The sequence below is a fragment of the Syngnathus leptorhynchus genome, chromosome 16 (genome assembly GCF_054491065.1).
Source record: "Syngnathus leptorhynchus isolate UIUO chromosome 16, UIUO_Slep, whole genome shotgun sequence".
In the NCBI taxonomy this organism is placed as follows: domain Eukaryota; kingdom Metazoa; phylum Chordata; class Actinopteri; order Syngnathiformes; family Syngnathidae; genus Syngnathus; species Syngnathus leptorhynchus.
This window is the reverse complement of record NC_141210.1, coordinates 6055579-6071270: the sequence shown is the minus strand read 5'-3', so window position 1 is coordinate 6071270 and position 15692 is coordinate 6055579. Positions and strand designations below refer to the sequence as shown.

At 40.7% G+C, this 15692-nt stretch overlaps 2 protein-coding genes across 2 annotated transcripts in view; one reads left to right on the top strand and one right to left on the bottom strand.

Moving 5' to 3' along the window:
* The window catches only part of desi1a (desumoylating isopeptidase 1a), a 41419-nt gene extending 30175 nt beyond the window's left edge, over positions 1-11244 (top strand). Inside the window, exons 6-7 of the mRNA XM_085933925.1 lie at positions 9806-9912; positions 10709-11244. Coding sequence (XP_085790051.1) covers positions 9806-9890 — 85 coding nt within the window. The 3' untranslated portion in view covers positions 9891-9912; positions 10709-11244. The remainder of the gene's footprint in view (positions 1-9805; positions 9913-10708) is intronic.
* LOC147044425 (protein shisa-8) overlaps positions 1-15101 on the bottom strand; it is a 33297-nt gene extending 18196 nt beyond the window's left edge. Inside the window, exons 1-2 of the mRNA XM_085933923.1 lie at positions 14551-15101; positions 1787-1902 (exon numbers count right to left, since the gene is read on the bottom strand). Of these exons, the coding sequence (XP_085790049.1) occupies positions 1787-1902; positions 14551-15101 (667 nt within the window). The remainder of the gene's footprint in view (positions 1-1786; positions 1903-14550) is intronic.
* Positions 15102-15692: the final 591 nt, after the last annotated feature.

Genomic DNA, 15692 nt, shown 5'->3' with positions numbered 1-15692 from the left:
CCCATATCTAAACGCAAATGCTTTTATCTTAATATATGTTGATTTCAGGATCATAGAATTATTTGTATTTATTTCAAACTCAGGACTCTGACAAAGTAATGGACTGTGTAGCACCCCCCCCCCCCCCCCCTCTATTTGGTCTGGAGGATGTAAATTATTTTAATTAAGAGGTACTTATGCGTAGACAGCTGACACAGCATGATCTCCAAGACTTCCTCTTCTTGCCCTCACTCAACTACTGCTGCCAACAAGCTTCCATTCTTGAACAGTTAAGAAAAAACATCCAGTGAACAATAGAGGAAGAATGCGTAAAATTTGCATGCGGAAAGAGCTTCATCAATCTTCAAATGATAAACATAAATAGCACAGTATGAGTGCTTCTAGTGGTAAAATTATCCGTGTATGTATCTTCTTAATCCACTGAATCAACAAACAAAACAATATGCAGGCTATGCTGTCCTAATTGGAAAATGCACAGCGCTAAACATTTTTTTTTTTTTTTTTTACAAGGTAATGATGTTATAGACTACAACAAATCGGTGAGAGAAGGCCGGGGGAGTAAAGAGGGGAGAATTAAATAGCAGGAGAAGAAAGAAAAGCGACGCAAGATAGAAGAGTGCTAATAAGCACAGGATGGGGTGAAAATGAGGCCAAAATGTGTTTCGAGCCATGGTGGGAAGATGAAAGTCAAGTTAGTTTATTGTTTGCTTATGTGAGTAAACATCACATGTGAAATAAGAGGATGATAAATGATAGATGAATGGATGTATACGAGGTCTGTATGACTCACTTTCTCTGCATTGTTGTTTATGTAACGATCCTTCGTCAGCCGTGACGCAATATGATTGGGCTCGGTGGCGTACGTCAGTCAACGTCACGCATATCGGGCAACAAATAGTTCATATTGAAATGCTTTTGAGAATGAGAGCAGATGTGACGCAGCGGGGACCTTTTGTCCTTTAAATAAACTTGCCACCAGTCGTCACAAATGAGTCCTCGGGAACTTTTGATTTCATTTTATTTCCCTGTGTGTGTTGTCAGAGACGAAAGAGAAAAACAGATGGGTCACTCCGTGGGATGGGACCTGGAATTGGGCTGATCAAGTTTTGATTAAATAGAACTTGTCTGGTGTGGAAACTTAAATAAGAAAAATAAAAAATAAACAGCCTTAAAGAACAACTGAGTCTTTTAAGATGTGACGTTTTAGTGCAGTCATCATTTTCAAGTGCTGAGCTAAAAAAATAAGTGCAGAATGTTCTGTGGTTTAACTTTCACTTAGAGTCTAATCTGTGCTTCTAATTTTGAGTTTTATTTTTGTATTTTTTTTGCTGTACTAAGTGTCTGTACTTCTACTTTAAGTCCAGCTCGTGAGTACTTTAGCCACCATTGAATATTTTGCCGCCGCTCAGTCTTTCGACTTTCCAATCCAGTCTGTGTCAGAACAGCAAACAGATGGAGAGCGTACACTTCGCTTATCTTTGATAATAGATGACAAAAAGTATTACAGCTTTGTCATCACTTCCATTGTATACTCAACTTCTCCTCTCTCGTTTTGCCTGTTATTTCTATTCATGCGTCACCCCAAAAAAGTCACATGAAACCAAAGGAAAGACAAAATGCGCTTGTAGTAATCTTTGGATATCTCGCATGATGTCATACGTGAATTCCATTTCGGAAGATCTCATCTTGAGCGTGTTGTTATATCGCTCTGTCCCGTTCTCCTCATATCTCTCACCAAACTAAATGTCTTGTCAGTTTGAGGGTGAGCTTTAGTGTGACGACTGACCGTTGTTGGAGCGTAACGCCCTGGCCGAGATCCCGTTGGTCCCTATAGGGTGCTGTATTCCGGTTCCATCCACAACTCCCGCCTCGCCTGGCTGCTTCAGCAGCTCTGTCAAAGTCCTGAGGAGGAGAAGGAAAAAAAGGTTACATAAAAAGCAAAGAAGAGGAAAAAGGGACAATTAGTGTCGATGCTAAAAGCAGAGGAGAACCTGAAGGCTATAATGATGAGGAATACATTTATTAGGAAAATTCCGGAGATAAGCCGCCCATTGTCCATCTTCATAAAGCGACAGACTCCGACAGGAAGTTCTTTTGAGTTCTCGTCAAGAAAGTGAATTCAAAGATAAAAAGGAATACTCTGGGTGTTTGCCGACGGGAATGTCGAAAAGTGAGTTTTCCTTCTCGCCATCTTTTGTTGTTGGCTGCCTTTGAACAAGTTCAGAAACAAACTAAAGTATTTGGTGAAAGAAAACCTGCACCAGCAGATAAAAGGATTTTTTTTTTTTTTTAACCACAGACTCTATTTTAATAAATGTTTGATTTGTTGAGTGAGTTCCATCCTGGAGTTGCATTTTTGTAAATAAGCAGAACTTGAGTTGAACTGAATATTTCTTTCAATTGCCGACTTCTTTTCCCCAACCAGAAAAATCTATTCAAAGTGACTTTGTGTCAATGATGTCATTAGCCTCGCAAAATGTAATATCATAATTACAAGGCTGGGTCAGCATTTGTGATCCTCCCCAAAGATTCATGTTTGACATTTGACAGCGAACACAATCAAGCGACCACGTTTGTTATGCTTCTAAATGAGGGCAGAGATTGAAGAGCGCAGCCATGAAGAACATAATGTAGCCGCGCTCTCGCTTGGCCTCGTCGCTCGCCGATTCTCTTTCATCTTGTTAATATCTGTCCGCTTCTATTGCGTTGTTTTTTTTTTGTCTGTCTTGCGCTCTTTCCCCTAGCTCTCTTTTTGCATGGTAATAAAGCCAGCTCTGTGCCATTTTCCCCTCCCACTCGCCATGTTTTCAGACCCTTCCGGAGATGTAAAAAGCGCTTGTTATTCTCCAGATATGTCCCAGGAAAGATCTTCTCTTTCCTGTCTATTTCATTGTCTCAGTGTCCCACTTCCGACGTCACTCCTCCCTCCCCTCCCGTTGTTGCTCGATGCTTCATTTTCATTGCTGCTGTCTGTATACCTGTCTGACTTTTTCCCATGTTGTCATCTCGTTCTGGATTGTCCCAGCAGTGTCTGGACTCAACGACTACTCAGACTTTCTGTCGATATTGCGCTTGAATAAACACCATATGCATTAAAGTGCCCTACATAATTCAAATCTTGAAATTTTTATTGATTGACTGGAGTTCTCTAACCTTTTAACAAAATGTTTTGTCTCCAACAAAGTAGGGAAGACCTTTAGACAAATTCTTATATTGATCCTGGGCCATTTTGACACTGTTATTATCATTATCATATTATTCCACTGATAAACATGACGCCCACATACGCGGCTCTGTAATGACAATTTCACACTTGTTAGAAAAAAAAATCACGGCTCTCAATTGTGATAATAGATAAGACCACAAGTCACTCATCCTAATAAAAGTCATATTTTCTGATAATGGATGGGTAAAAATGAGAACAAATTGAGTCATCATTTCCTTTTTTTTCTTCCAACAACCCTGCAGCAACCCGTCATATTTTTCCTCTATCAAGTATAATAAAGCTTAAAAAGCGGCGGCGGCGGCCTTTCCATCGAGCTATTGGACGGTGCACACTGAATAACGTCATTGAGTGCCTACTATGCATATTAACAGTTCATCCACTTTTGCTGTCATTTGACCGATACTGATATTAGCTAGCACTTAATGATAACATGAAATACGTATTCCAGCTTTAATGTCAAACAGATGTCAGCAGAAGAGCAAAATGAGCGCCAAAGGAATCTTCCAATCACTTTTTAATGTGGGTGATGTTGGAGATAAATTTCATGATAACTGCTACTGTGGTACCAGTTGGCCATTGAGGTCGTTTGGTGAAGGTTTGCAGTTAACAAGGTCTGATGGAGTTGAATGTCAGCGGCAACGGTTTTGGCGGAATTGCGTGCAAAGAACTATGAATCTAATCTGCCTTTTAATTGGAATAATTAGATGTTCAGCCGAGCATTTTCGTGCAGTGGAAGGAAGTGGACGTGAGGAGTATAATTTGGATCTCTAGAAATAGATACAGACCAACTAAATGGAGTGAAAAGCTATTGTCTTATTCTGAATAAAAGTTGGACCTTTTGGTCTGTGATATAAAATTTAGACTGTAATTTCCAATGTAATCACTGGCAGTGCTAAGGGGGGGGGGGGGCTATGGGGGCACCGTTCCCCCCTGCTTTCTGCAGGTTCCAGGCCAGGGTGTTTTTTTTCTGTGAATTTGTTCCCATGTTTCCACCCGGCCCCTATTTTTGAAAGCAGTTTTGGGGTTTGTGAAAAAAAAATCCTTGCCCCCGCTCCCTGAAAAAAAAAAAAATCCTAGCTCTGCCAGTGTGTGGTGACCCAACTAAACACTTAACATGCTTGTTGTTGTTATGACGTGAGCAAAATCCTGCATGATTAACTCATTCACCCGCATTAGCCTCTCTTTTTTTAAGAGCGGAGGAGAGAAGGCCAGGCCACCGCACTTTAGTTTGTAAATGGCATCACACAAAGGGTGAAGGAGTCAACCACTGTGAAAACAAACAGCTGCAGCGAGTTGCAAGTTGCGCATGATCCTAAGTTTCTAGCGTGCTTGTTGTATAACTAAATATGCTCCCCCCTGTTCTGAATTGCTAAAAAATGCTAAAAATAAAGCGAGAAAAACGGCCCCCTCTAGTCATTGAATACGACATTCACTATTGTACACACATAAACACACACACACACACACACACCAGTTCCTGGGGGGCGTATAATATAACACAGCATTTTGGAGCTGAATCACTCCTCACTGTCACAGCAGGTTAGTGTGGGGTAAACACCACCCACAGATCATTCCAAGGGCTGCTAACCCAATGTGGACGGAAACATGGAGGCAGATGTGTTTTTCTACACAACAAAGGTCCAGCACACAGTAAAGCAACAGTGATTTTACTGCAACGTTTTGTCCCAATACAAGCATTTAATGACCATTTGGCTTCGATCATAACTCCAAATATTAATTGTTGTAATTGGAAAGTCAATAGAATATTCAGTGTGTGTGTGTGTGTGTGTGTGTTTGAATGACTGTTTTCTAGGTTTACCAAAGCTGCTTGGAAAATCTGTAATGCGATTAACTTGGATCTTTGTCTGTTAAGCTTTTTTTTTTTTTTTTTTTTTTCCCCAAGCATTTAATTCAAGCAAATGGAACTGGTGTTTATATTTGTAAATAGTATGCAGCATTGATAATAAGGTCCAAAGCAATACTAAAGTTGTCAATTTGTCCTCGTCTACTCATCATATGAAATTAATAGTAGCCCACCGCTATGATCACAAGGAAAGCCCACAATCACACACACAAAAACGCACACACGAGGTCTTTTTGCCAAATGTAGGCTAAGTGAACACTCATCTGATACACTGGTCTGCATTTGTCCACCAACACACACTGCAGACATAGTTGTGCTATGGCTGCCAGATAGTGCTCCCTTGTAGGCTTGGTACAGAGCCTGAATCCGTCTCCCACCCTGCTGTATTCCTATTAGAGCTGACAGCTGCCAAATAATGTCCCTTGGCATGGCTGAGTGGCCGCCAAGCCAGGGCCTGTTTATGCTCATGCGCTGTGTCTCTGCGCCACGATCATGACACACTAGAGGCCATTCCAAAATGTTGCATTCCTTCGGGAATCCACCGAAAATTCAACATGAACTTTTCCTCCTACTGATAGATAGCGATGCAAAATTTCCCATTGGCCGATTAGCACGGGCAGTTGGCTAAGGGAAAAGTTTCAAAACACATATGCATTTTTTTTTTGTGGTTGTATCTTGTTGCGACAAATTGGCAAAAAGAAGCCAGCATGCTTCAGGCCCAGTGAACCAGTCAGTGCCAGGCTTGCGGTGCTGAGAAGGCGGCGTTGGTAAATATGATGTCACCCAAAATACCATATGTCACCTTCTGAGTCACTATCCCCCCCCCTCCCTTTTCATTATTTTTAGGGTTTGGGACGATTTTAGAAAGAACCAAAAGCACTCCCGTGGGTTCATTTTGCTCAAGGGACTTATTCTGTAACATGCAGCAGCATGATGACGCACTCACAGCCCACGCATAAATTTGCCTACACGTACACATAAAACCAAGAGCTGCGTGCATCCACATTTTTCAGCAGCAAATCAATCAAATTGTCAGGTTTTTGGCATTATTGATGATAATCAATAATGCTGTGATGATGCTGTGATACACTGTCATCCATCACTAGTCTGTATTACATTGCTCTGTTTTTATCAGCTCTGCATTGCTGTCTTAACCTCTTAGATAACTTGTATGCATACTCTTGGATGGCAAATGACTTAATATATTATTTATTTATTATTTAATATATTATTTTGGGGGTTTTTCCCCCCCATCCCAAACCCCTGAAATTGTTTATTTTAGTACAAAGTGATTAAGAAAATATATAAATAGAAAAGAAATAGATATATCTATTTCTTTTTTTTTTTATACGTAACTTTAATGTTTAATCACCAATTCTCACCCTGCAAAGGAGAAAAGAAATCACTTGTCACCCGTCAGGGTCAACATCTCAACCATCCATCGTTGTGAGATGCCTTTTGAAAAGATCAATCCTCCCTTTCATGTCATTTATGACGGCGCTTGCTTAGCCATCATACACAGGCTGTACATGTCATGCAAAATGTGTCAAAGTCACGGCCACCGTAATAAATTACTAGCCCACCCCCCCTCCTTGTCATCGGTGTCCTGTGGAGACGCTGGATCATGAAATGCAGAGTTAAGTGACCTTGGATTACAACCTCAGGCAGAGATCCATGTGACCCGCGTGAGTTATTCACCCGAGGCGCACTCTTTTTAAATGAAGGTGAGACACGCGCTCGTTCGCAAAGTGAAGAGCAGACACGTGTTATTATTCTCTCGATTTTTGGAAGCTTTGGAGAAAGAATCTTCCAGACTTCTATTTGCGGTGGAGAGAATGTCGCTTAGCTACTATTCTCTTAATGTTAAATTTAAAACAAGGTATCTGTCACTTTTTGTCATAACGTTCGGTCCTACGCAATATGTTGAAACTGAGAGCGACCTCGAAAAGCCGAGTAGTCAAAATGACTCAGAAGCCACACATATTGCCTTCACGGTGCGTTTGCTTCAAAGTTCTACAAAAAAGCGCACGAGAGAAATAACAACAGTCCCTGGGTAGGTACTGCAAGGAGTGTCAAGTGCGCTGTAATATAGTAATGGATCAACAGGCCTTGCCAAAGTCTCGGAACGAAATGAACACATCACTCACTTACGCCCCCACATGGATAGTAAGTCTTGTCTTTGACCACCCCCCCCCACCCCACCCCGTCACATGACCAAGTGAAGACTTGTAATCTATCAAGCTGTCCCAACTGTATGCCGCTCATGTTTTTGCGCTATGCGTCTGATTCTCTTCCATCTGTTTTCTTGGATCCACAGTCGAAGAACTGTGCTGCAAAAAAAAAAAATGCAGGTATAGGTTTATATTTTAGAGTGCTGCCTATTAAAATGAAAGTGACATTTCTTTGGATGTTTTGCTACATTAGGTTACTTGTAGATTAAGGCGACCATTCTGAATTGAATTGAATTTTGTGTAAACTGCTTTTTTTTAAATTATTTTGTATGGCAATAATGAGGCTTTGATTTAAAGTTTCTTTCAGAATTATGTTGAATCATCTGCCTTTTTCTGTGTTGCGCAAGGCCCATATCAGAGGAACTGCTAATCGAGTAGGAGTGGTGGTGGTAGATAAATGGAGTGAAAAGAATATAAAACGTACCCGCTGAGTTCTTTTCTTTGATTAAATGCCAATTTTAACCAATCTTTTTTCTCCATCAGTTAATCTCAATTCTTTCCTTTCTTTCTTTCTTTCTTTCTTTCTTTCTTTCTCTCTCAACACAGTAGTCTGCCTTGTTCCCTTTTGAATTACGCTCTAACTGATCTCACCATTCCTAGTATTCTCACGGGGACATTGTCCCTCTTTCCTTCTGTCTCTCTCTCTCTCTTGTATTGTCTCACTTTTTTTTCTTTTTTTTTTTTTTTCCTGTCTTGCTTTCTCCGTCTCTCTCACTTCTCTCTTTGTGTGTCTCTATTGCGCTCTCCCCCCCGTTACGTGTGCTGTTTAGCTGCGCTTAGCTTCACCTGTCAGCTCGGATCAGAGCTGTGGAGCAGCAACATGACAAACTGTCCTCTGATTCACTCACACTCACCGACAACACACACATACACACATATACACATACTTGTAGCATCTTCAGCCCTTCCTAGCTTTCTTTGCTTGGTTTATTGCTGAGTGTGGATGCAATGTACTTTTATCTAAAAGTTCCATTTAAATAGCCACACTGTTAAGCCTTGCAGCCCCCCCCCATTCATTTTCTCTCCATTTTGTCATTTCATTTTTTTCTTCTTAGCAACATATGAATCATTTGCTTACGTTGTCCAGTTTATTGCAGACTGAAAACATCTGCTTGTCTCTTTATACGAAACTGCTAATATCAACAAAGCCTTCTCCTATGTCATTGGGAAAATAAGACAGACATGCATCAAAATAGGATCTTATCAATTTTCCTACAGTGATAGGAAAACCCCCATAAATCCACGTAATGGCCGCTGGTCGGAAACTCATCACCTAAAGGGACACGGGGAGTTGGAGGTAAATAGTGAGAGAGTGGCACAAAGAGATTTAGAGGCAAAGTGAAGTGTAAACAACCGCTCATGATACACCGAGTGCTTATGTGAATGTGTAAATAATTCCGTGACACGAGGTATGAGTGAAGATGTAACGCACGCTTGAACCATTCGGGTAGATGCAGTTTGTTCATTGTTCATCCATTGAGCGCCTCTGTAGACATTCATTATAATTTCGACCAACAAATATATATTGTTGTCATCACATTTGAATCTTTTACTAAATGTAAACAACAGATTCGATTTAGTTTGGATAAGGGTCTGAGTACAGAAATGTATTTTCATTGTCAGTTTTTATGGGAGTTTGCAGCTATCTTACAATAAAGACGTTAAGGTTGGGTGAGCCCATTCGTCACCGCCATTTTTTTTTGAGCACGCAGCATTAACTGTGACTTTGCATAACTTTGTGCTCGGGTTCGGAAGGTGCTATTCAAAGATTGTTGCATCTTCTCGGCCCCTCCTTCCCTCCCTCCTCCCTTCTTAAATGAAAGCAGTTAACATCTGTTAGAACATCCACTGCCTTTGAGCCACAATGTGTGTTCAGCATATAGAGAAGGCTGCGTCCTTCTTAAGATTTATCACGCTCATTTGTGCAAAGAGAGGCAATAGCGGTCGTATGTGGCTGGAATAGAAATGCAAACAGGTGAACGGACAAGTGAGGAATAGCTCTCCAGAGACTACGGCACCGCCAGAAAGGTTGAAGACAAAAATGAATATAAATCAAATAAAATGTATAATGAATATAAATAAAAAATATATATAGGTTGTAGACAAAAGAAAATATTTTTTTAGCAATGAGGATGTCAACAAGCCCACTTTCTGTGCTACTCTGCATTTTTCCCCCAAGTAACCATATGCTGTCCTTGTTTTTCTTGTTTTTCATGGCACCTTTCTATGAGCTTGTTTGTCTTGTGCAGTTTCTCAAGACAGCTGTCTGCCTTATTTCCTCCCATCTATCTTTTAACACCCGAGTCAGGCTCGATTTATTGCTTATGGCAGGATCAGGTCGTTTCTAAAGCTTGTTTTGGGAAGCAAAATGAAATAATCTGGACAAGACTGTCTTTCAACCAAAAAGATGAATCATTCATTGAATAATGATTGGATTAATGATTAAAAATAACTCCAATTCTCATATGTCATGTCTGTCTACAGACCGATGGAAGCAGATGTCGGAGTGAAGGATGAGGGAGTGAAAATGGGGAGCAAGATGATGGATTGCAAAAGAGATGAGTGGTGAGGAGGAGGAGTGGATGGATAAGGTAAGTTGGATTTTGACCATCACGCCTGATTTGAAATGAGGAATCTCACCCTATAGCTGCTTTGTTATTTCACACAGCCCACCATCATTATTTTATTTGTCTGTTTTCTTCCTTTGCTTCCTTTTTTTCCCCCTTGTGCCAATGTGAGACTTGACTTTGAGCTATTGACCTCATAAGAATGCAAAGAAACACTGCTCGGCCCAGGTTATAAAGTTTCTTCTTGGTGCAAAGGCAGCATTGGAATTCGAGAAAGGAGAAACTGGTGTCATTTGGAAGAAATATGGTGTCAAATACTTTGGATGACCTCAGTTGCTCTTGCCAGCATATTTCAAAAAGATGTATGGCGACATCGTCTAATTGGGATTAGACTAAGAGCCATTCCGGAAAAAAAACTAATATATCAGGAATGTGTAAAATTAAAATAATGATGACTAAGAATCTTGACATTTAGCAACAAGAAACTGCTTGTTTTTCTCATTACGGGATGTTAGAATGTGTGTCATCAACTCGCTTTTTTTTTTTTTTTCCGGCTCATCTGACACGAAATGCATTTAAAAAATAGTCTTGTGACAGTAAAAAAAAAAAAAGTTACAATAAGAAACCACGACTTGTCGAATAGCATTTTTTACGTCATTATTATCTCCATGAACAATATTAGCCTATATTGTATATTTCGATTCATAGATGGACTTGAAGGTACTATATAGCACGTAGACGCTCTTACTGCTTGCCACTTTGCATGCTCCAGCAAGCAGCTCCATGTAAGCTGTTGATTTTCTGTCACTACCACTTGTAGCCAGTGTCAATCTCCTCTGGAACAAGACCGTTATCAGGACCATCGAAGTGCAAATGGAACCCGCGTTGGACCGCCCTAACGCATATAGTACATACAAGTTCACCCAAGACTCAGTCCAACATAAAAAAACACTTATAGGAAGGAACTCACAAAACTCTCCCAGTCTTAAATATCTTGCAGCGTTTGTGAATGTTCAAAAATATTATCGGTATTTTTACTGATGTAAAACGATTATATATAAATGCCGATTTAATTCCAGTTTTACACACGCCGCTTTGCATTTTTATTCAACTTGAAGTAAGGGAGCTGAATGACATCATGGAAGCTGCAGTCCATAAAAGCAACACGCTTACATTTTTATCATGTGTTTTTTTTTCTCCCCCACACACACATTGCATGTGAGTAATATGAGCACATGGTTCCTATAAAAATTGGACTATGCTTTTACAGTGCTTTGTGAGCGTTGGACCATCTGTCATGCACACGCAACCAAAGGTTGTAATGTGATTTTTGCTTTAATGTGGAAATAAATAAAGGACAGGATATGTTGGAACATTTGCAGTTTAACATTCATTTGCATCTTCAATATGGCCATGTTAAAAACAAAATGAATTTTTCATCCAGAAAGAGTTCCTAACAATTCAACGAAAGACGTTTCTTTCCTCTGTAAGTGCTTCCTGACAATAGTTTGTCCCTCGTGTGTTTTGAAGATAGCGAGGAACATCACAGATGGAAATAATCATTGTTATCATCCGCTCTAAATCCCCGCAAGAATTATTATTATTATAAAATCTTTATTATATTAAGAGCGTGCAAATCTATTTTCTCAAAGAGTTGCACCATCAAAGAATCTTTTCAAACAGAGACTAGGGCGTCCTGGGGAATTAATTTAACAAGTTGTTTTTGTGAAATGACATCAACTTGTTTTGTTTTTAATCTCTAATTTCTCTTTCATTTATAGTCTGTTTCACTGCCCTCTTAGATATTTGCAATCATTTTGCTACATTTCAAGCTGATCCCCACCAAATGTAATTAACTTTGGGAAAAACAAACGTGTTTTTGAGCGGCGGCGGCGCCCAGCACGCGCCTTGAAACTCGTGCTGTGGCTCGAAGCGTTTGAGAAAAGTGTAACAGTGTGAGCGCTCATCGCTTTGCTGTAAACACCTGTCACAAGCGATGATGAAAAGTGCCACTGGGGCTGAACAATAAAGGAAATAGAAAGCGCTGAGGATGAAATACAATACAGTAAAGCAATCCAATGGCCGATGGAAAAGGCTCTTTGGATCTCCCCTGTGACTCATTCAATTGGTTATGCCCTTGAACGCAAAGCTCTTTTGGGGAATAACTTATGATGACTTGGGTAATGCTATTAAAAGGAAAGACAGCCACATTACTCTACTGGGTGTGTTTGAAACAATGTAAACAACAATAAATTCAACTGCAAAGTTGTTCCCCAAACAAACAAAAGAAAAACAATCTCGTGGCTGTTTGATAATAGTTATAATAATGTAAAAATACTATTTTATATATATTTTTTTTATTATATTTAAACCACATCTTTTATCATTTCTCATGAGAAGTTAAACTCAAAATATTTTTACTTAACTAACTTGTAGTCGTAATTCAATGACTTGTTTGCATAACGCTATTTTTGTTTGTCTATGTAACAATTCTACACATTCATGACTGACGTCAGCTGTGATCACACCCACAGCGGCGCAGCCGTCCTGCTGTTAAATTCAAAGGCCCTAATTTGTAAAACATCTTATTGCCCGTTTTTTTCTCTTTCCAGTCAACATGTTGAAGTTTAAACGTTTAACTAGCACAGAGAAATAAACCAGCTATTGTATTTTAGTCAATTCTCTACTTCTAAGTATGTCAAGACTTAGTAGTTCTTAACTACTTTAAAAATATTTGGTGTATTACTTCCCTCGACTGAATCATGTATCAAAGGATCCGATTTATTTTTAATGTTGTAGCAGTATCAGGCGCGCCAACAGACGACGAGCAAAACAAAAACAGCCTCTTGGGAGATGAGGGGAAGTGCATGGGGGGGGGGGGGGGGGGGGCACACAGGGAGTGATGCACAGCTGTAATGAGAAGTGTGTGTGCATACGTGTGTGTGTGTGTTGGCTGTTTGAAGCTTTACATCAATGCACGGCTGACTGTTGTGATTGCCTGACCCAAGGTTTCAGCGCATTAGCACCTTAACAGCTTTGTGGCAAGATTTATTTTATCCACTGCACCTACGTGGTATAAACGCAGGCAACGGACCCTTCCTTGATCGCAGCTGGGGGGAAGTTCCAAACAATCAAAGGTTGAGAGTGATTTTTGATAGCGTGATTGACGTGCAAAGATGAGCTCATTTTTTTCTGAATGGAAACATATTTCAGTTCTGATTAGGCAACATCTGATGTCAAGCCCAAGATGTTATACAAGTGGGTGAATCTGAACTAGGCCGGTTCCTGTGCTTATGTGGGATCCAGCTTAAGTTAATTGAAGACGCTAATTCAAATTCTTGTTCTCCCTCCTCAACTTAAAATTGTTCCCAGGTGTCCCGATAGCATCACACGTGACATGTTTTCCTTTCCAATAGTTACATCACTACACACAATATCCACTTCAAAGGGAACCGTCTTGTCGAATGCAAATGAAACGTGGTCCACCCCTCCCCCTATACTGCAGGGCCAATGCTAAATATGGCTTTTGTTACTGTGACGCCAAAGAACACACCAAATACCTTCAGAATCTAATGCTAATGCTATATTGTGCATTGTGCATTGTATTTTTTAATCGAAGTTTTGCATCCATGTTGGCATTGCGATGTATTTTAGAACGTGACATCGCCAACTACTGGCCTGATGTGGGAATTTTGCATCAATTTGAGGTAATTAATAGAAGCATGCTTTGCAAAATGTTGCAATGCATGTCGTATCGGGTTTATTTATATTATATATATATTATTTTTATTATTAATATTTGCATATCCGAGGATAGCATGCGGCAAAAGCTTCCATCTTTAATCATGATATGGGTGTCACAAAGCCGGGATTAATCAGTACTGGTGTCCGGCAGTCCTCTCTCTCTCTCTCTCTCTCTCTCTCTCTCTCTCTCTCTCTCTCTCTCTCTCTCTCTCTCTCTCTCTCTCTCTCTCTCTCTCTCTCTCTCTCCATTAGACTCCGCACCATGGTCTTACTCATCTACAGAGTAGGCTGAGAGATCCGGTCATGACGGCATTTGAAAGGAGCCCCCATGGTGCAATTCTTAACACCCAATAGGCTGGCCGGTCACACCCAACACACTGACACACACTCTGAGTCTCTCCCTTGTCCTCGCTGTTCTGTGCGCTAGAATTAACCATTGGCTCCTTTCCAGTCACATCCGGTCAATATTCCAGCCATCCAAAAACCACCCGCTCTCTTCGGATCGTTCACTGGAGGCCAAACATTGGCAGAGTCACAGTTGTGTCACAGCAATCAATCCAGCATCAATGTGAAACAGCTATACCACCAGTATGCAAGCAAAACACAATCTGGCTCCCCGTGCGCATTTTGGAAAATTCCCGCCAAAGATCAACTAAAAACGTAATTATGCACATGAAAAAAAAAATCCATTTTATATTCCATCTTCAGGCGTCACATCTGATTTAAATAAATGTGCAGACTGAATCCAAACCAATATTGAGTTCCTGTGCTGCAATTCAGTTTTTTTTTTTTTTTAGGTCAGCAATAATTAAGGAGATGGGTGCTCTAATTGTTGGACAACAATAATGACTGAAGCGAATAATACAGTATAAAAGTCCATTTGTGACTTTTGATATATCTTCATTGTTCAGGTCCTACCTGGAATTGGTCATGTCCGTCTGTCCACCTCGACTCTTCTCCAACCCCAACTTGGTGAAAATTCCGACGAGAACCATAATGGCCACCACGCCGCAGATAATATACACGATCATGTGGGTTCGATCCCGGTCTGGTTCCTGATGGACCTCTGTGACGGGTGCCGCCGGTTTCCCGGTGTTGGCCCAGACGGGCGTGTCGTAGTTTGAACAGGAAGTCTGATCCAAACTGTGGATTTTGAATTGGCAGCAGAATCGGTAGAAGCAGGAGCCACAACAAAAGCTATAGATCCCCGCGTTGCAATTGAACGGTGGGTCCCACTGGCCCATGACGTCGTAGTAGCCCCAGCAACGATTAGCGCCCCATGTAGTTTTATCCTCTGAGTCCGGGGTCGGTGTCGCCAGGGCGGCCTCCGGTAACACCGAGGGCTCGGTCGTGAGGTTACTCGGAGGAACCTGGGCTGAAACCAGGCCCAAAGGCCGACGGTGTAGACCACCCAGGGAACTCAAACCTAGAAGAATGCTGACCAGCATCGGTCGCGCGTAGGCAGACATCTTAGGTCCTCGGTCTTGATGCATCAGTGCTGATGTGTAATCGAAAGAGCCAACATAAAAGAACCTAGGTTTGGACAAACAAATATATTGTTAAATATTCTTCTCACATGTGTGATCGTGCGACAAAGTACAGTCAACATGTTAGGCTACACAACAAACTGATGAATAACTAGTCAAAATTAAATTCTAAAAATTGCTAGCAATGTCTCTATTTTTTAAAAGTGAAGACATATTTTTAGTAAGGACGCAAAGTCGACGCAAAATTTGTCTTGGCGGGCCACATCAAATGATGTTGCGGGCTGTATCTGGCCCCCGGGCCTTGAGTTTGACACCTATGACTTCTAGGGATTAATTGACAGCAAGTCAGTGAAACAAATCAATATTCTATCTTGCTTTCAAGTCATGTGAATGAATGAAGATCAGAATTTATTGCTGACAGTGGAACATCTGCATTCAACCATCACGTTGTCGAAAAAAATATGAGTTAAAATTTTGGATCGTTTGAATTGCGCTCAACTTGTATGCCAGTTCGAAAAAGCGTATTTACATGCACGTGTGTGTTTGTGTGGTCCATAAACATCACCTTTCACA